This window comes from Narcine bancroftii, chromosome 3 (assembly GCF_036971445.1).
Source record: "Narcine bancroftii isolate sNarBan1 chromosome 3, sNarBan1.hap1, whole genome shotgun sequence".
Taxonomy (NCBI): Eukaryota; Metazoa; Chordata; class Chondrichthyes; order Torpediniformes; family Narcinidae; genus Narcine; species Narcine bancroftii.
Genome location: NC_091471.1, coordinates 162,659,917 through 162,681,561, shown reverse-complemented (window position 1 = coordinate 162,681,561; position 21,645 = coordinate 162,659,917). Strand labels below are relative to the sequence as shown.

General features: G+C 41.9%; 1 protein-coding gene across 1 annotated transcript in view; it reads left to right on the top strand.

The window, feature by feature from the left end:
• grid2 (glutamate receptor, ionotropic, delta 2) overlaps window positions 1-20,951 on the top strand; it is a 411,443-nt gene extending 390,492 nt beyond the window's left edge. The window contains exons 14-15 of the mRNA XM_069923112.1: window positions 3,220-3,460; window positions 18,244-20,951. Of these exons, the coding sequence (XP_069779213.1) occupies window positions 3,220-3,460; window positions 18,244-18,666 (664 nt within the window). The 3' untranslated portion in view covers window positions 18,667-20,951. The remainder of the gene's footprint in view (window positions 1-3,219; window positions 3,461-18,243) is intronic.
• The last annotated feature ends 694 nt before the right edge of the window (window positions 20,952-21,645 follow it).

Genomic DNA, 21,645 nt, shown 5'->3' with positions numbered 1-21,645 from the left:
CAGAACAGGTCCCACCTTCCCTGGAAGAGAGCTCAATGATCCAGAAACCTGAAGCCCTCCCTCCTGCACCATGTCTTTAGCCATGGGTTAATCTGTATTATCCTCTACAACCTTGGAGGTCCTGTCCTTCAACCTAGCACATGACTCCCTGAACTCTCCTTGCAGGACCTCATCACCCTTCCTACCCACATCATTGGTCCCTACATGGACCGTGACATCTGGCTGCTCACCCTCCCTCCTAAAAATGACATATCTTGGACCCTGGCACCAGGGAGGCAACTTACCATCCAGATTTCTCAATCCCTTCCACAGAACCTCTTATCTATGCCCATAACTATAGAATCCCCTATCTCTACAACTTGCCTCTTCTCCTCCCTCCCCTTCTTAGCCACAGGACCAGACTCCATGCCAGAGCTCTGATCGCCGTGGCTTGTCCCTTGTAGGTCATCCCCACAAACAGTATTCAAAACCCTCCTCCTACCTCCTAGATGTGATATCATCCCTGTAACTCCTGCCTATCACCCCCTCTGCCTCCCAAATGATCTGGAATTTATCCAACTCCAGCTCCAATTCCGTAACTCAGTTTGTGAGGGGCTGCAGCTGGATGCACTTCTCACAGATGAAGTTGTCCAGGATACTGCTGACTTCCCTGACGACCCACATTCTGCAAGAGGAGCATTTCACTACCCTGGTTGCAATTCCCACTGTCTATCTATGACTAGAGGAAAAGAAATATGATACTGCATCTAAAACCTGCCCTCTCCTGTGCCTACCGGCTGAATCCATTTTGTTCCTCGAATAGGGTGGCCCTTTCTTACATCAACTCCTGTACCACCATCTCAGCCCTCATTCGACGAAGCCCCTTAAGCCAAGCTTTTCCACTCTGCTCAGTCCACTCTGATGACAACTCTTCCCTCAATGTACACTCTGCTACACTGTCCCTCAATTTTATAGTGATGTTTGGGTTACCCGAGCTCAATTCCCCTTCAACAGTTGAACTCGATTTCCCAATTTGCTATTATCTCTTGAGTCTCTCCTTTTCAACCCCCAGAGGGCTCGATGGAGCGAAGAGCCTGATCTCACACTGTAACTCTCCAAGATTCAAAGGCCACCTGAGAAGAAATTCTTCCTCACTTCCATTCTGATTGAGGAATTGTTATTCTATACACTGTCCCTACAAAACTCAATTGTCTTTAACAGCTGTAATACTGGGTGGCCAGGTGATCCTGTCCCATAGAGGCGGAGGGGAGCTAGTGGGAATTGGAGACATAAGATGGGCAGACCTCAACCCTTCTGACTGGATGGGGGAGCAATCGAAGAGATGCTGGTGATGATGAGAGTTTGTTGTCATTTACACAAGAACAATGTACACAGACATTTTTTTACTTGATGCAGCCACACAGGTACCTAAGATGTACCAGCAATTATGCCAAGACAGAAAAGAGATAATAAATGTAAAAGGATTGATAAATAAATAATCATAGTTTCAGGTAGTGCAAGAAAGAAGTGCAGACAGATCTATTGGTGATCCTGGAGTAGTTTATGGTTAGGGTTTAGGTAGTTCAGGGAGGTTCAAGAACCTGATAGCTGTTGGAAGAAACTGTTCCTGAACGTAGAGGAGCTCGACTTCAGGCTTCTGTACCTTCTGCCCAAAGGTAACAATGAGAAGAGGTTGTGACCAGGGTGATGGTGGGGGGGGGGGTGTGGGGGGGGGAATCGCTTATGATGTTTGCTGCCTTCTTTAAGCAGTGCCTCACATAAATGTCTGCAGTGTACAGAAGGTCAGTGCCCATGGTGGATTTGACTAGGCTTTCCACTTTTTTCAGCCAGTATTCCTAGGCACCTGAGTTTCCAAACCAGCCCATGAAGCAGTCATTATATTTTCCACGGGGCACCTGTGGAGGTATAATAGAGTATTTTATGACTTCATATATCCGATGACATCCTAGACATCTGCTGGAGTTTGGGGCGAAGCACTAGCTGAATCCAAAATTTACAAATTCACAGAATAAAAAGCAGAATTACACATATATCCAAAAGGCCTTCAGCAAAGCGAGTTACAAACTCATGGCATCATGCCAGGTGGGTTAAGGAATTATATCATGGGAAAATCATGCAATTATGACCAACTCTTCTATCCTTCTAGGAACTTGCAGTTTATTCATCTTTTTATGAAAGTCTTATGGCCTTTTCTGAAATGCGCTTTCATTCATGCTAAAAATTCAGGAGCATGGGCCTTGTTCCAGATCTTGCTTCCTGTGTATAGCCTGTCCCCATGTGGAGATCAGTCACATTGCAGTTTGGGAGCCCAGTAAAGTTTTCGTCCTGAGATTGCCACAAAGCTGAGTGCTCATTATTATTTAATGAAGATAATTCTGAAAAATATGTAATTATTACATGCTGCATGCATACACATGCTCACATTTGAGGACACACATATCCCCACCCCAACACACATACAGACACATAACAACACATATGCACACACAGACTGCACCCTACATAGGCACACCCAGACCTTCAAAGCACACTCAAATATACTCCTACACACACATACTCACAGATGCTGAACACATACTCAGGCACACTCACACACAGAGATGAATGGACATACATAAATGCAAAAAGATGCAGACATGCATACATAAGCACACCTGCACATGTCCACATATGCAGCTTCATTCAATAGGCCGGAGGCAAGACCATGATCAGGGATGTAAGTATGACTGCTTTGGAGGAGCAGATTGTCCTGTGAGTGAGATGTCAAGAAACAGGAGCAGTGGACCAAGTTGTCCACCTGAGCTTGTGCCAATTGCCTGCCTTTGGTCCACATCCCTCAGTAACATTCCCTATCCCTATACCCATCTAAATATCTTTTAACTGTCATAATTGTGCACACCTCTTCCAATTCCTCTGGTAGCTTGTTCCATAAATTCCACACAAAGGTGACATCTATGATTCAGTTGCAATTCCTTGACTTCCGATGCAGAGGATTGGGCTTTAATTGAAGAGTGTTACGACACTCTTATATATATATATATAAAACACTGATTTTATATATATATATATATATATATATATGTGTGTGTGTGTGTGTGTGTGTGTGTGTGTGTGTGTCCATGCTGTGCCGACAAAATCCCTGGGATGTTTGGTGGCCTTCAATTGTTTTCAGAAGTCTAAGGAACATTTATGATGTTTAACTTTGTTCTTTCACCTTAGGATTCTGGAGCTTCTACAGCATGGAGATCTGGACATCCTGAAGCACAAGTGGTGGCCGAAGACAGCCCAGTGTGACATCTCTTCCCCTTCCACAGCTCATCAGAAAGGCAGTGCCCTTGACCTGGCGAGCTTCGCTGGTGTCTTCTGTATTCTGGCTGCTGGGATAATCCTAGCCTGCCTCATCGCCATCATGGAGAACTGGTGGAACAGACGAAAGGGATCCCGCGTCCCATCCAAGGAGGTAAATCTCTTCAGCTGTCGCCATTTTACACCTCCGATGACTAATAGCAGTCCATCCCCATGCAGTGTATTCAACAACCAGCTGCCTAAACCTACATCTTGTGCACAAGAAAATGAAGGTTATATGCAGTTTCACTCTCAGTATGCTAGAGACAAGGCTACAAGCAGGGCTGTGTGATCACACCTGTGGGAGGAATGGATTGTTTTGTGGCGTGAGATTACATAGAGTGTGATTATTATCTCTGGGGTTCAGAAGAATGTGAGGTGATTTCATTGAGAATTGAAACATGCCCTTCGGTCCAACTCATCCATCCTGACCAGGTTGCCTATCTGAGATAGTTCCATTTGCCTGCATATCCTTTCCTATCCATACACCTCTCTAGATATTTTTTAAATATTGTGATTGTACCCACCTCTACCCCTTCCTATGGCAGCTCATTCCATTTAGCCACCACGATCCGTGTGTCAAAAATTGCTACTTGGGTCCCTTTTAAATCTTTCCCCTCTCCCCCTTCAGTTGTTGCCTCTAGCTTTAGACTTTCATACCCTGGGAAAGTTCTTTCAAGATTTGATGGGTTAGATACTTCTCATGGCTTGGCTGTATAAAACCAGGGTAAGGGAACAATCCATTCAGGACAGTGATGAGGAAAAATTTCTTCACCCCGAACCTTGGAGTTCTCAAACCAAGAGAGCTGTAGAGGTTAGTTGCTAAGTATAAGAGAGATGTCATTAGATGTTTAGATGTGGTTGTAGGCTTAGTAAAGGAAGTTATTCTTAAGATAAGAGATAAATCGTGAACTTATTGAATGGTAGAGCAGGTCCAAGTGACTTTTGACCTACTGTGTTTCTATTTCTTCCAACATACAGTCCATATATCATGTGTCCATTATTAACTTAGCTACTGACTATTGATTACCCTCCATCTAATGGATCCATATTCACATTCTTTGTTACCAGGTCATCAAAACAGCAACAGTATCAAAAAATTGATTCAAAACGATCCTCTTAAATTAGCAAATCCACGCAAGGTACATCATATTGGAGAGAGACATTAGAGTAGTTGTTGGTGCAACACTATTATAGACCCAGGTACCCGGGTCCGAAACTGGCACTGTCTATAAGGAGGTTCCTCCCATGCTTCAAAATGTATGGGAATTGTAGGTTAGTTGGTGTATTTGTGGGAGGGGTGGGGGAATGCTCGTGAGCATGAAAGGCCTGTATGTCTAAATCAGCAAATCTCAATCTTTCTTTTGGCTATGGCCCCCTTAAGATTCTTCTCAAAGTTTATGGGCCGTCTTCCCTGTGAAGCAGTCAAGTTTAGTTGGTTTCCTCTATACCTCTGTTCTACTGACTACATAAAGAACATTTTATCATTTCAGTCCATGGCTGGTGGAGGGGTGTGGGGGGTGAGGTTTATGGCCCCTGTTGAGAATGGTTGGTTTAAATTATATTATCAAGTCACCAAGTCACTAGAGGGTAGATGATCATGCCTTTGAATCAAGCGATAGACTTTAAGGAACATCTCAAAGGCAGGGGTTCAAGGATGGAGCTCTCCAGAGGGTACAGAAAGTGCAGATGTTGGAACCTTGAGTGAATAAAGAGAAACAGGAGGGACTCAGTGGGTCAGGCAGCATCCATGGAGAGAAATGATCAATCAGTATTCTGGGAGAGGGCCTTGACAGCTGAAGGCACAGTCATCGTGTGTGGGCAACAAAGGAGGGACATACCGAAGGATGACATTGGTGCTGCATTGAATTCTCAAAGAGCTGGAAGGGGTGACAGAGTCAGCTGAGAAGAGGGGTTCTGAAGAGGATAGTTTTAAAATTCATCTTATTCTGAGAAGAATTACCCAAATTACAGCATGGTAAATTGACAAACATTTCACCAATGTAACTGGAGAATTATTCATTACACAGAAGTGCTGGAGTAACTCAGCAGGTCATGTAGCATCCGTGGAAACAATAGGCAGTCAACCTTTCAGGCTTGGGCCCCTCAAATGCGATTCTGGCATTGGACAAATGCCCAAATAAGAAGGTGGGGGTTGGAAGAAAGGAAAGGTTTTGGGAGTTGATGAGGGAGGGGACAGATGGGTGAGAAAGATGCTCTTTGATAGGAGAAAGGAAAGGAAGGGGAGTTGGAGGAACAAAAATAGGGCGATGGGAAAGAGAAGAGATAAGGGAAAGTTAAGGGGGGGGAAGAAAAAAGGGAAAGGAAACGGGGGAAGGCGGTTACCAGAAATTGGAGAAGTCAACATGAGGCCTAGGACCTGGCATTACTTGAGGCCATGGACAGACAGGGTCAGTGTGAGAATTGGTGGCTGACCACAGGAAAGTTCTTGGAAAATTGTGCAGACACTGCAAATGCAAATACACCTTCTCTGCTGTTTTATGTTGCGGGGTGGGGGGGGGGGGGTGCGGGGGAAACAAGAAGTCTGTTGATGCAGGAAAACTGAAACACCGCACATTGCTCGAGGAATTCAGCGGAACAAAAGGCATCCATTGGAAGGCAACAGACAGGCAACATTTCGGGCCAAAATCCTTCATCGGAAATAGCAAAAAACTAGGTTGATGGTCTGAATAAAAAAGACAGACCCTCTTCCAAATGGGGAACCGGATGTCAATAAATGAGAGAAGAGAAAGGGAGATCACTGGATTAGTGTTCAGAAAGGGAAGACTAACCCTTGAATATGACATGGCTGGAATTTTCTCTCTGCTCAAGAATACTAATAATGTGATACAATAGTGGTAGCACATTTCCAAAGATCAATGGGACATCATTTCAAAAGAGAAGTTCAAGAAGCTAAATAAAACTGTACAAAAGTTTGGTCATCCAGCATTTTGCTAACAGGCTTGCTCAAGTTCCCTAGATTTCAGAGAAGGGATCACACTGACTGAGGGGCAGTGATTGGGTGAGGGATGGGAGCTGGGTGAGGTAACTACATGGGGTTAACCAGCATAATTGATTAAGCTTCATCTGTCAAGTAAGCTTTGGCTGTAGTATATTTAATATTAAGTATCTTTATACAAAAGTTTTCAAGTTGGATCAATATATCTCATTAAGTTGAAAGAGGTTCAGAAAAGAAGCATTTACTAACTGATGGGAGTTCATTATGAATTTAAGAGTATGCCATGCCTGGAACATTGTGGAGCTGTGGGATAGTATCAACAGGCAGTGTGACACTTCCACTCAAAATGTTGACACAGGAATTTCTAAAGGCTGTCCCACAATAGTGGCCAAACTCCTGAGGCCCAGATCACACTGAAACAGAGAGCTGTGCTATTCCATATCAATGTGGCAAAATTATTTGTAATACCAGTAATTTTAATTTTTTTGGATTTATGTTGCTATTTGAAGACTTGTCCATTGAATGCTGATTATTATACAAATCTTGAATGAAAAATCATTATTTTTATAAACATTTCTTTACACGTTTAATTATTATCCTTTACCATTTTAAAGCCGTTTCTACACAGTGGGATGGAGAACAAGGTCTACAATTTGGTAGGTATCTGGTCATCAGAATCAATAGGTGGTGGTGGTGGTGGTGGGGTATATGGTTTGGCTGTGCTTTGGGGACATTTGCTCTTCAGAGTTTAGAGTGAAGGGTCTGGGTTCTGGGGTGAGGTAGCGCATTGACAATGCTTCAGTGTGGAAGAAATCTGATAGAACATATTGAATGTTCTTTAAAACTAGGAAGAGTTGAGAAGTAAGACTGATGATGAGATGCCCATTGTAGGGTTCTCAGGGGAGGGGAGGGGGTTCAATTCACTATTTTTAAATATGTTTTTGCAATGCAAGCATTGACATCAGGCCAATATTTGTTGCCCATCCAATTGTTGCTGAGAAGTTGATTATCAGCTTGCCTTGCCTTGTGGTGAATGGGTTCCCACAGTGTAGAATGAGTTATGAGAGTTTATTGTCCTATCCATAAGGTCAATGTACAGATGCACCAAAATTCTTACTTGCTGCAACCAAACCAGTACAGAAGGTACACCACCTACAATTGTATCCATTAAAAATACCATCATAAGCCAAGACAGAAAAAGAGATAATAAATATAAAAGGAGAGATAAATAAATATTCTCAGTGGTCGATAATGCAAGGGAAAATTTATAGTTCAATGGTGATGCCAGACAAGTTTATAGTTAGAGTTTGTAAGTCACAGTGTCATAGAATTGGAAACAGGCCATTCAGCCCAATTAGCCCACATCATCAAAAATATCCCACCCACTCCACTCCCAACTGTATGCATTTGACCTTTGCCCTAAACCCATCCTATCCATGAATTTGTCCAATGGTTTTCTTAAATATTGCAATATTACTTGCCTCAACCATCTCCTATGGTATATATACAATATTATGAAATATTATAGTTATAAAACTCCTGTTGAAGAACTCTGGTCCCTTTATTTCTTTCTTTCAGTAGGAGATTAGTATGGGATGTAGGAAAGGGGGGGGAACACTCTAGGTAGATCTATATTCCTATCTTTTTTTCTCTCTTTTTTATTTGCCAAATATATTGGAATTTGAATTATATACTTGTAAAATGAACAAATTTATTGTGGCTTTAAATCTATAAATAAAATATTTTTTTAAAAAAACATCTCCTATGGCCGCCTGTTCTATAAGCTCACCATCCTCTGTGTAAAAATATTACTCTTCAGGTTTCCTGGTAAATCTTTCCCTCCTCACCTTAAACCTGTCCTCTGGTTACCGATTCACCTCCTCTGGGCAAAAGACTTCGTGCGTTCATCATCTATTCCTTTCATGATTTTTTACACCTCAATGAGATCACCCCCCATCCTCCTGCACTCCAAGCAATAAACCAATTATTCCCTCCTCCCCCCCCCCCCACCCGGTTCCTCAATAATGTGCATGAACAGAAATGTGTTTATGACCCATGATATTTTAGTTCCCTAAAGCACAGTTCACTGTGTGAATACTTTATTTAATTGTGATTCCTTCCATTTAACCTTTCAAACATCATTCATTCATTCTTATCTGTTCACAATCATAGTTGAAGGTTTGTGACCCCTTGCAGGGGTAAATTAAATAATTTGATAATAAAAGGAATCTATGAATAGCTGACAAAAATTAGAATGAAAAGAATCAAAAGCATTGCATTACTGAGGTTTCTCTCTCTCTCACTCTCTCTCTCTCTCTCTTTCTCTCTCTCTAGTCTGCAAAGTAAATAATATTTAGATAATCTAAATTAACTCCTGACAGTTGTAATTTAATATTCACTCAAACACAGAACAAGATAATTTATTGTCACATAAATACACTTATATTCTCTTCTATTATACAGAGTCGTGGAGCTCTGGAAACAGACCCTACTTGTTCACGCTGATCAAGTTAACTGTCTGACCTGGTTCCATTTGCTTATTTCCTCCAAACTTTTCTTATCCACATCCTTGTCCAAATGTCTTTAAATGTATCTACCTCTGCACGCACCTTCCTTCAGCAGTTCATTCCTCAAGTGCACCATCCACAAGTCTGATTGTTTCAACTCAACATACAAGATGAGAACAGTGGAACTATCAAACCTGTATGTCCTCATCCGTTACCTACAATCCTGCATAAACAATTGTGAAATTGACCTCTAATGCTGTTCCATCAACAGACAATCAAAGAAAAATGTTCCTTCCTCTCTCTCTCTCTCTCTCCTGACTCTAGGCAAGTAGAGAAACTTGCCCAAATGTGAATACTTATTATTTATGAGTCCCTTTGTGAATATTTATTATTTTTTTCCTCATGTTTCTCTGATGTGTTACAATTTGTGTGTTTTATTAATCTAGAAAGCTAAAGCAAGTAAATTGTTTATCACATCTGTACATTGTAAATATTCATAGTTATCCAAGTGCAAAAAAAATGGTGTTACAATAGTGCAGACAGTCCTATTTTTGTGGTGTTGGAGCACTCCCTAACTATGCAGTCATGAGTGTACCAGGAATAGAAGAGAGGACTAACCACAAGGCCTTGGGGTGCCCTGAGTTGACGGTCAGCAAAGAGGTGGTGGTGTTGCCGATCTGCATCAATTGAGGTTGGCTGATGAGAAAGTCCAGGATCCAGTGGGAGAAGGATAGACAGTCCTTTAGTTTGTTCATAATGTTTGCTGCTATGATGATGGTGAACACTGAGTTGTCATCAATGGACCACAGCCCGACATAAGTGTTCTTGTGGTTTAGGTGATCTAACACAGAGTGGAGAAAGGCTAAACCTGCAGTGAGCTAATGAGAAAGAAAAGTACTGAAAAGTAACTGATTTTTTTCAACACCAATTGCTCAGTTTTAGAAATCATAGCAGGTGAATTATTAAATCAAATTCTTCATTAAAACTTATGTTAACACCTGTTAACTTCAGGCCTCATCTTATAGTTGGGCAAGCAGTTCCATAACATTCAGGGAATGAATCAGACTCCCAGACAGGGATAGAAATCTAGATTGTTTAATGCGATTGAAGCATAATTTTTAAAATTAATCCATCTGTTCATTTTTCTCATTCCGTGTGAAATTACTGTAATCCATTGGAAACTTCAAAAACTATGATTAAAAACAACAAAAGCAGTCTTTACAAACAGAAATTACAATTATTTTTAAGTTTTGCATAATCTTGTGAAGAGTGAAAACTACTTTAAAGTATCCTCTGGCCAATCAAGTAATTTTGGAATAGTTTACAGTCAAATAAATACGGTATATACTTGTGTAATAGTCGAGAATTTTGGACCAAAATTTTGGTTCCAATTTGGTGGGGGAGGGGGGCCAGGGGTTGATTTTTACATGTGTCATCATTTTGTCCACAGTTAGTACCTGCATTGTTCAAGGCATCAGGAGCTCAGATGGATGGGACCAGGTGGTAGGCCTGCATTTAAGGCATCAGGAGTTTGGATAGGTAGCGGCTGGGTCCTAGGAGAGAACCTATAGCCAGGGCATTAGCAGCTATGATAGACAGGGGACTGGAGCCTAGGAGAGAGTCTGTAGCCAGGCTGTCGGGAGCACTGATTGGCAGGCAACTGGGGCAAGGGTCCACAGTTGGAGCATTGGGACTTCCGGAGGTTGAGAGCTCTGGTGGGCAGACAGCCAGGGCAAGGATCCACATCTGGGACATCAGGAACTATGGTGGGTGGGTGGCCAAGTGAAGATCCGCGATCAAGATATCGGGACCTCCAATGGGCGAGCTGTCAGGGTGATGGTTGGGGCATCAGGAGCTCAGATGGGTGGGCGGCCGAGGTGAGGGTTCACAACAGGGCATTGGGAGCTCGGATGAGCAGGCGGGTGGGGCCAGAAGTAGGGGTTGGGGGTCAACATTTACACATGGGGGAGGTCAACTATTACAGTACTATTCAGTACTGTACAGTATATACAGTATTTTTAAAATAATCTGTGTCTTACAGCCATGTAGTAAATATATTCAAACAACATCAGTGGAGATCATTCAGTCCAACATACCTGTGCCAGCTCTTCTTCTTATTTATTTGGTCATAAAGTCATACAGAATTGAAACAGACTCATCGGCCTAACTTGCCCATGCCAACCAAAATGTCCCAACCACATTGGTCCCATATCCCTCTAAACCAGTGGTTTTCAAACTTTTTCTTTCCACTCACATCCCACTTTAAGTAATCCCTATGCCATTGGTGCTCTGTGATTAGTAAGGGATTGCTTAAGGTGATATGTGAGTGGGAAGGGAAGGCTGAGAATCACTATTCTAGACCCAATTGTTATTGAAATATTTTGCTTGAGAAAAATTGTCAGTGGCCCATTTCCTTTGGAGTTATGAAACCGTGTACATAACAAGTCAATTAGGTACGATTAAAACAGTGGGGTTTTTTTTCCACTCAGATAATTAAGCAATCCCTTACTAATCACAGAGCAACTTTGGCATAGGGCATACTTAAGCTGGTATGTGAGTGGAAAGAAAATGTTTGAAAATATCGGCTCTAAACCCATCCTATCTATGCATCTGTCCATTTTTCTTACTCCTTTTGCAGTATATGGCCTTCATTGGGAATGTCAGTATTTATTATCTATCCCTAATTACTGAGGTATATACCAATACTGCTAGTATTAAAAAATGCAGAAAATACTCAGCAAAGAAGGCAGGATCTAGGGAGGAGAGACAAAGTTATCATTCCATGGTGTAAACCAGAACAATGGATCCAAATGTATTTGCATTGAAACTGTGTTTAGTGCACAAACACCACAACATTGAGCATGTGAGGTGAATATCTACCCTCGTGTCAACCTGTTTATTTATTCCAAACAGTTTTTTTTTTCACCATCATCGAACTGAAAATATTTATCATTTACTATTAGTTTTATTTTCTCTTCCTTTAATATTTATTATCTTTTATTTTACTCCTCATTCTGTGTTAAATATAGTTAAACTCTTGTGAATAGGAAGCTGCAGCTTTTATTGCACCTGTGCACAGTACTATGTGTATGATAATAAACTCGTCCATTCATTATAGCTCAGCAAAACTATCAGCATTAAGAAAGGAATGTAACACAGCAAACTTAAAAACAATTAGGCTGGTGAGACTAAACACAATCTGATGGAGGAATTCAATGTGACAAACAGCATCAGTGGGAGAAATTTTGAGCAGAAATACAAGATCAAACCTTGATGAAGGGTTTCAGCCCGAAACAGTGACCCTTTTTCCCCCACTGATGCTGCTCGACACACCCTGCAGATTGTGTTAAACTTCAGAGATCAGCATCTGCAATCTCCTGTGTGTTTCCGGGCTGGTGAGCCTTTTATTTTAACACAGGCAATTATTATTTTGTTAAATGTGATTTAAGAGCTCCCAAACAGTTCTCTATCAGTGATTAGAGAGTTGCACTCTTAAGAAATAATGTATAACCCTCATATTAGGCCATTTATTAACCTCTGGTGCGACCTTGAGTTCACCAGTTTATCTGGCTCTCTGAATAAATATTATTCTGCTGTGCACCCATTAAAACTATTTGGGACACAGTCACAAATTCAGCACTAAGTTGAATTGTTATCTTATTTTGATATGGAGTACATAGAATGGTACAGCATAGGAACAGGCCCTTAGGCCTACAATGTCTCTGAGGAACATGTTGCCAAATTAAACTACATCTCTTTTGCCTGTACATGATCACATCCCTTCTGTAAATCTTGGAAATAGACAGATAGATAACATCAACACTAATGCAGAGCCTCGGAGGTGAATATTATCATCAGTTATTGGTTGCCGAGAGACACGAGATCCAATGGAGAGCTCTCTCTTTGAGTCAGAATGTTGAGGGACTACTAGTAGATGCCAGAGACTTCTCTGGCAGGCAATGAGAAATCACTAGGCCCTCGAATGGATGAGATATTCAACCATGCTTTAATCTTCTTTCTCAGGCAGAGACAAGAGAATACTATTCTGATAAACTAACATCATAAAACATAGGTTTTTTAATCACACTACAATTTCAGGGAACTTGCAATTCCCAAATTGGCTATCATTCTTCTTTCCATATTACAATGAATTCCTTGCAAAGGTTTTTCATTATCCTAGGAAAACATCTTGAGATCATGATATACAGATAAACCCTGATTTACGATATTCCAACTTACGATGTTTTGAAGTTACAATGAGCAGCATCTGTTTTGATTTAAGGTAAGTCGGGGTCTACCTGTATCATGCTTTGATGAACCCAACACTGTTTTTTTTAAAAAAAGGTGATTTGGAATGCATGCAAGGATTGCCGTTGCTAGTGTTAGGTCTGCTTTGTTCATGAATGAGTGAGACAAACACCAGACTGAGTCAAAATCAGGGTTCTTTGTTCTTTATTACCGGATTGTAACACTTGCAACTAACCATGTTAGTCGGAGAATGCATTCTGCCGTTATCAGCAAAATGGTGATTTTTTATACCCTTGGATACGTGCTTAGAACATCATCATATCATTACTTGTCCAATGACTAAAACTGTTGCTATCCTTTCCCTGCTAGCTTCCTGCCTCTCAATCCATCAATGTCTCTCTTATCTTGTAAGTACAAGGATGCATTCACATCTTGTTACAGCCCTGTACAGGGTAACTCCTTACACATTCCCATCTCATGATGTTTTACCTTACACTAGGGAGGGAGAGAGAGAGCGACAGCAATCTACACAAGCATTCCAAATCACAACATAAGTTGTGAGGTGATAGCACTGGCGCCTCCTCAGGGTCCTGTCAGGAGCACAGACATCAGCCTCCCAGGCCAGCAGCAGTGAGGATGTCGGACTCCTGGGCCAGCAGCAACAGGAATGTCAGCTTCCCATGCTGGCAGTGGCAGGGTTGTCAGCCTCCTGGGCCAGCATGAATGGGGACATTGGCCTCCCGGCAGGTACAAGGCAGACTACAACCAGAACAGGTAGACGCCATATTACAATAATTTCACTTTACTTTGCAAGTCCCAGAGCAGAGTAGAGGTCTACCTGTAAAGGTAAATCTGTCCCTGATGCTTCACAACAATCTCAGTCAATTGGAGATCCACACCTTAATGTTAGAAACATAGAACATTACAGCATGGCCACAGGCTCTTAGGCCCTTCTAGTCTGTGTTGAACTATTATTCTGCTTAGCCCCACTGGCCTACACCTGGATCATATCCCTCCATACCCCTCCTATCCATGTACTAGTTCCTTAAATGTTAAAATTGAGCTCACATTCACTATTTCAGATGGCAGCATGTTTCACAGTCCCACTACTCTCTGCGTGAAGAGGTTCCCCCCAATGTATCCTTTCACCATGTCCTCATCTCAGAGGAAAGATCCTACTTGCATTTACTCCATCATAATGTTGACAGCATTCACACCAGTTATGAGTGTAATGAGAGGTTATTACTCTGGCTGTTCATCTCTCTTTCTAACCACAACTATTCAGCCTTAAGAAGCAGCAGCACCCTATGATATCTTCGAGACATTCCATGATGGAGGTGCACAGTAAGGAATTGTTGAGACAAGGAGCAATAGTGGTATCAATACACAAAAGTTCCAGAGAAACCCAGCAGGTTACAGAGCATCCATATGAAGTAAAAAGCAGTCGAAGTTTCAGACACAAGCCCTTCATCAGGAATCTGGAAAACCAGATTCATGACCTCTTGATTCTGGAACTCAATCCCCCCCCACCCCACCCCTATTAATGAAGTCCAGCATCCCATAGGCCTTCTTAACTATCCTATCAACCTGTGTGGCAACCTTGAGGGATGAATGGATTTGGACCCTGTTCCCCTGAATAAAAATCTGGAGGGTTGAAGAGGAGAGGAGAAGATAGGAAGGAAGAAGGGGGAGAAGCACAGGCCGACAGATGTAAAGTAACTGGTGGGTCCACAAGATGGCTGGGGAAATAAGTAGCCAGGAAAGCTGTGTGTCCATGGAAGCAAGTCTGGATGATTACACAAGAAGAGAGGTACTTAAAATTATCTGAAGGATAGACAGAGTAAATATAGGTCGGCTTTTTCCACTGAGTGCAGGTGAGATACAAACCAGAGCACATGAGATAAGAATGAAAGGGGAAAAGTTTAGGGGGAACATGAGGGGGAACATGGTCCAAATCCATTCATCCCTCAAGGTTGCCACACAGGTTGATAGGATAGTTAAGAAAGCCTATGGGATGCTGGACTTCATTAATAGTGGGGGATTGAGTTCAAGAGTCGAGAGGTCATGATGCAACTCTACAAATCTCTGGTGAGACCACACTTACAGTATTGTGATCAGTTCTGGACTCGTCGTGATAAGAAGGATATGGAATCTATGGAGAGGGTGCAGAGGAGATTTACCAGGATGTTACCTGGATTAGAAAATAAGTCTTATGAAACACGGTTAGCAGAGCTGAGACTTTTCTCTTTGGAGCAAAGAAGTATGAGAGGAGACTTAATAGAGTTCTAAAAGATTCGGAGAGGCATAGATGAGGTGGACAGGACACGAATAGCAAACACCAGGGGATATATGTGCAAAGTGAAGGTAGAAAGGTGTAGGGAAACATCAAGGGTAAATTTTTCACACAGAGAGTTGTGGGTGCCTGAAATTTCTTACCAGGGATGGTGAAATATTTGGAACATTTAAGAGACTCTTGGACAGACATATCGATGAAAGAAATTGAGATTATAAGGTAGAACAGGTTAAGTATTTTTTGTTTGTGAGAAATATATAGGGAGGCACAACATCGAGGGCTGAAGGGCCTCTACTATGCTGTCTACTATGTTCTATTTTCTATGTTTTACGATTACATGGTCATAGAGCTTGAGAGCAGCAGGGATAACAGAGGAGGAGTAGTGAGAGAGACTCTCACAGAACTCCCTTTGAGGACTGGAGGAGAACTTCTTCAGGATAGGCATCCCTTGAAGAAACCAGTGTGCAACAGTTGAATGGAGTTAAAGAAGAAAATCTGCAGATGCTGGGGTTGAGACATTTTATGTTCCCGTTGTTGTTTATTGTTGGATCAGCATACTGAGCTTTGCAGAACTTAGAAAGGGTTATAACTCGAGTGAAACATCGCAAAGGCATTTCCCAGAAGCATAAGCAAACACAATTTTCAATTTAGTCACATGTGACTGCTTCATCCTCTCAAATTCTCCTCCCTTTCCTTCTCATCCAATCCTTTTGCACAATAATATGTTTGTGTGCTGAAGTAATTTCCTCACAAAGGGATGGGGGATGTTCCTTAATCTTCCTTTGGCTCTGTCTGCCTCAGTCAAATGAAAATCTTCGGCCCCATACAGTGTGTCTCTGCAAGGTGGAGGTGAGATTTTAGAACCATAGAACACTACAGCACAGAAACAGGCCCTTCAGCCCTACTAGTCTGTGCCAAACTATTATTCTACCTAGTTCCACTGACCTGCACCCAAACCATATCCCTCAATAACCCTCCCATCCATGTAGATATCCAAATTTTCTTTAAATGTTAAAATTGTGCCCTCATTCACCACTTCACCTGGCAGCATGTTCCACAATCTCACTATTCTGGGTGATGACATTCCCCCCAATGTTTCCTTTAAACTTTTCCCCTTTCACTTTAACTGATGTCCTCCAGTTTTCATTTCACCTGCCCTCAGTGGAAAAAGCCTGCTTATATTCACTCTATGCAGACACATCATAATTTTGTTCACCTCCATCAAATCTTCCCTCATTCTGTGCTCCAGGGAATAAACTCCTAACCTGTTTAACCTTTCCCTGTAACTCAGTTCTTCAAGTCCAGGCAATATCCTTGTCAATCTCCTCTGCACTCTTTCAATCTTACTGATACCTTTCCTGTACTTAGGTGACCAAAACAGCATACAACACTCCAAATTTGGCCTCTCCGAAATCTTATACAACTTCACCATAACATCCTCTATTCAATACTTTGATTTCTTTTTTTTTTCTTTGGCTTGGCTTCGCGGACGAAGATTTATGGAGGGGGTAAAAAGTCCACGTCAGCTGCAGGCTCGTTTGTGGCTGACAAGTCCGATGCGGGACAGGCAGACACGGTTGCAGCGGTTGCAGGGGAAAATTGGTTGGTTGGGGTTGGGTGTTGGGTTTTTCCTCCTTTGATTTATGAAGGACAATATGCCGCTCTTTTAACAATGCTATCTACTATTAGCACCACTTTCAGGGAACTATGCCATACCATTTATAGTGTATCTCCTACCTTGGTTTGTCCTTCCAAAGTGCAACACCTCACATCTGCCATTTTGCAGCCCATTTTTGCAACTGATCCAGGTCCCTCTGCAAGCTTTGAAAGCCTTCCTCACATTCAGAGCCACCTTCTCTGTTTAAAAACAGAAAATGTTGGAAAAAGCTCAGCAGGTTTCATTTCATCCAACATAGAGGAATTGGATCAACTCATCTGCAGCAGCTTTCGTGCAGAGAAATAAAGTCATCTATTTGGCTTAGGACCCTGTCAGTCTTGAAAAAGGATTACGATCTAAAATGTTGACTGTCCATTTCTCTCCATGAATGTCGCTTGATCTGTTGAATCCCTCTGACTTCACTTTGTTTGATGAAGTATTAACTGTTTTTATTTCCATAGATGCTGCCTGACCTGAGAAATTGTTCTCACATTTTCTGTTCAAGATTCCAACATCTGCAGTTCTGGTGTTTCCCTGTTAATGATTCAAATCTGGGACCCATCATTGGACTGGGAAAGGGAGAAAGAAATTAGCTTAGGTTTGTTGGAAGGTGGAGGGGGATTTAATCTCTGATAAGCTGGGACTGAGAGATCACTGATTTAAATGGTCAATCAAATCAGCTTATTCTTCTTTTACTGTGTAATGTATTGGTGGCACTGTGTAAACTGTGAAATGTATAATCTGTCTGACTGGGACAAAAAATTGCAAAAGGAAAAATGGATGGCAGGCCAAAACAGCCAGATCTCCTCCAAATGGAAGCATAAAGTGAGTTATCCAAATGTGTAGAAATATTTATTGAGTTCTGAAAGCTGTGTCTTGTGCGATGGTTATCCCTCAAGCTTTAAATGAGAGATTTTACATGACAGCACTGTGTAGTTAGTATCAGGGCAAGGGAGGATGATGGCAATAAGACTTCAGTGCCACCCTACTTCTCAGCTCAAGCTCAGTCCAGATCTCTGACACAGGAACTGCTTGAAGGTGTCACATCACTGATGAAGCTTTCTCTTCTGCAGGATCGCCCATCACTTCTCAAAGTGGCTTAGATGAGCGCCTGCTGACCAGGGATGTGGAACTTCTCATTCCTTACCCAATCCTGATGGATCATTTGACTCTAATCTCTCTCTCTCTCTCTCTCTCTCTCTGTCTCTCTCTCTCCACTTCCTCCCTTTGACAGGATGACAAAGAGATTGACCTCGAACACCTGCACAGGCGAGTCAACAGCCTTTGCACAGATGATGACAGCCCCCACAAGCAGTTTTCCACCTCGTCCATCGACCTGACCCCGCTGGAGGTCGACACCATCCCAACACGGCAAGCTCTTGAGCAGATCAGCGACTTTAGAAACACGCACATCACCACCACTACCTTCATACCAGAACAGATCCAGACTATAAGCCGCAGCCTGTCAGCTAAAGCCGCTTCGGGCTTTTCATTCGGACCAATGCCTGACCACCGAACTGGCCCCTTCCGAAATAGGGCACCCAACGGTGGCTTCTTCAGAAGTCCTATTAAAACCATGTCCTCCATCCCTTACCAGCCAACTCCATCAGCTGTGTACAACCTCAACAATGACCCTGACCGGGGCACCTCCATTTGAATGTCACATTTCAAGCCCTTTACCTTCCAACCTGGACTCAGTTTGTGAGACAATAGATGTGGTAGGACTAACCTGAACATACTTTGTTTTTTTTTGTAAAAAAAAACAAGCCAGGATCTTAGCTACAGCTTTCTCAGATATAATCGCAATAACTCCAGCCTGTATGAAGCAAGTATGTTCATTTCTGCTGCATCTGAGTTCAATGCTCTTGCTGCTGATGTTTCCATGTGGTATCCTATTATGGGCCAATAGCATGACTTGCTATTGAAAATAATGAATATCCAGGCCACAAATTCCAGAATGCTACATCTTATCAGATCGCTTATATATGAAGCCATCATGTGCTTGTAGAGATATTTCTGGCATAATGTTTCAAAGAAGGAAATAAATTTAATGCCTGGGTGAGATCCTTGCATAATTCTTTTTAGAAAGGGAGAAAGATCCAAAGGTTGTACCATATGCAGATGTTTTCTACTGTACAGATTAGATTAAATCGAGTTTTACCACATGCCCAAATGTCAAGTGGTCCTCTTTTTCAGGGTATTAGTAAGTTTACTATTGCCTAATGTAAATGTCTGAATTTCCTTATTGGAGATAGCCTTTGTTTCCAATGCGAGAGAAGGCAAAAGGTTGATGCTGAGTCTCCTGGTTCATTGCAGGGTCCTGGGTAGTAAGTGACAAATATTAACTCTTTAGGTTAGCTGTGCACATTTTATTTAAAATACTCACCAGAACATGGAGTTATACATTAGAAATTTAATTACACACATCTGTATGCTTAGTAAGATTTTTTTTAAATAAGAACACCCTACATTTTGTTTAGATTTGAATTTAAATATAAACTAACCAAAGCTATAAAATCATCGAAGTTAAACTGGTAGTGACCATGTGACCTACCAATACAGATGGAGACCATTAAGCACAGTACGTCAATGCCAGCTCTATGATAGAGCGATCCAAATAATTCCACTCTCCTCCTTCATCCTTAGTGTCTTGGAATTAGAATTGTCCTCTAAGTGGGCTTTGGAATTTCCTCGGAATCTGGTCTTAATTAGATTAATATGGAGCAAACAGAAATTGTCCACACCACCCTTCCAGCTGATTGGTCAGATAGTGTCCCCCCCCCAAACAAAAATTGGAAATTGGGCATTCATTGAATCTTTAAACTAGATTTACTAAAAGGCTAAACCACGCATTTTTTTAACTAATCTTGATATGACACATGCACCGGATCTTTTTGCATTCTGTGAACTGAAGTGAAAGTGTTGGTTAAAATACCCTCACATTGTTCTTGGAGGCGAGCCGCTGTATCTGCTTCATGCATGTGGAAGCTTTATTTTTGTATTAACTTGCAGTTTTAAGAAGTTGGGGAGATCATTAAACAGTCATCAAACCATGACGCTAATACATGTTGCAACTAATGAATAAGCCAGTAGAAGCTGATGGCACTCAATGAGTCTTTGCAAAACATTCAATCAGAATTAGGGATTGTTAGTGTTTGTTCTTTAGGATTAAAATTGCTTCTGGAGATCCAAAATGAAGCAGGATGCACACATGGGGTGCATTAAACTGGAACTAATCACGATGAAGGTGTAGCTCTGATTCAGAGCAAGGTTCATCAGCGATAGTCAGACCAGGTAAATCATTTTGCTAGTCGATATGCAGCTTTAGCTTGTTATTTTGAATCTTTAAACAACAGTGCATGGCTGGGCATGTGCATCAGCATTGTTTAGAGGGATCATCTGTCAAGGGGTTCTTGTTGATTTTTACTAGCTATTGCCACAGTCCCTCAATAAAATTAAGAGTTTCTACTCTTGCTTCAAGTTGCTGAGGGAGTGGTGTGGCAGGTATTGAAATATGAGGCCCTGACCTCAAGGACTCTGCACAAGCCAGTGACTGCTGAACCCTCACCTGGTGAGACAGCATGGCAAAAATGAAGACTGGTCCACCTCAACTGGTCGTGGAGCAAATCTCTTCTTGGGACCTCTAAACAAAAGCAGATGTTTATGTTTCATAAAGCTATCATAACTGCAAACATAGAACAGGGCAAGGAACACATCAACTGTGACAGTCAATGAGACTGTGACCATGAATGTCTTGATGCATTTGGTTGCTTTCAAGTTGGAGCCAGAGGTATTTATAACATCTTAGCTTGCCAGCCACAGTTATACAAGAGAAAAATCCCCATTTAATTTCATTCTTTCCTGCCAAAGGCCAGTGAATGTGAAGTGTACACTGCAAATCTGCAGGCTCCTCTGTGCAACAGAGTTTCATTGACCACTTGCAAAATATTTTGCATTTAATGCATCTCAACTTGCCCTCAATCACAGCAGTAAGAAATTCTATCCCTCAATGTGCCCCCAGTGTTTGACCAGAACCAGTGAACCATGTAGGTATTTGCAGCACACTTCATTCTGTGCTAGCTTATTGTGTGAATTTCAATTTTTAGACACATTTAAGGTGAAGTAGAGCTCCAGGGCAGCTTGGGTGAAGAAATGATGTGAAAACCAACCGAATATATGTATTTCACTCACAATGAGAGTCTGAAAATGAAACAGAGCAGACGCTTCATGTCCACTTCCTGCAGTGGGCAGGAGCCATGCCTCATTCAAAGTGCGGAAGCCCTTATTCGCCATCATCTTCTGCATGCTACATGACCCTACAAACACTGCCCTGCCATCAGCTGGATCCTGAGCAACTCAGGAGAAAATGAAGGGAGGGAATTGCCTCCCTCTAATCCTCTTCCTACCCTGATTCTCCTTGAAAAAAATTCAGTGATCCCATTCCCCAAACTCCAACAATGCTCACCTTACTCTCTCTCTCTGCCACTGGAATGGGCACAGTACAATAGTAAAGCCACTACAAAGTAAACACCATTGATGTACCATCAATAATTCACTAAAGACAGAGTAGTGAAACAATCAGGCTTTTGATAGCTAAAGACTGGAACACTGTCAAACAACCATCCAGTCCCTTGAC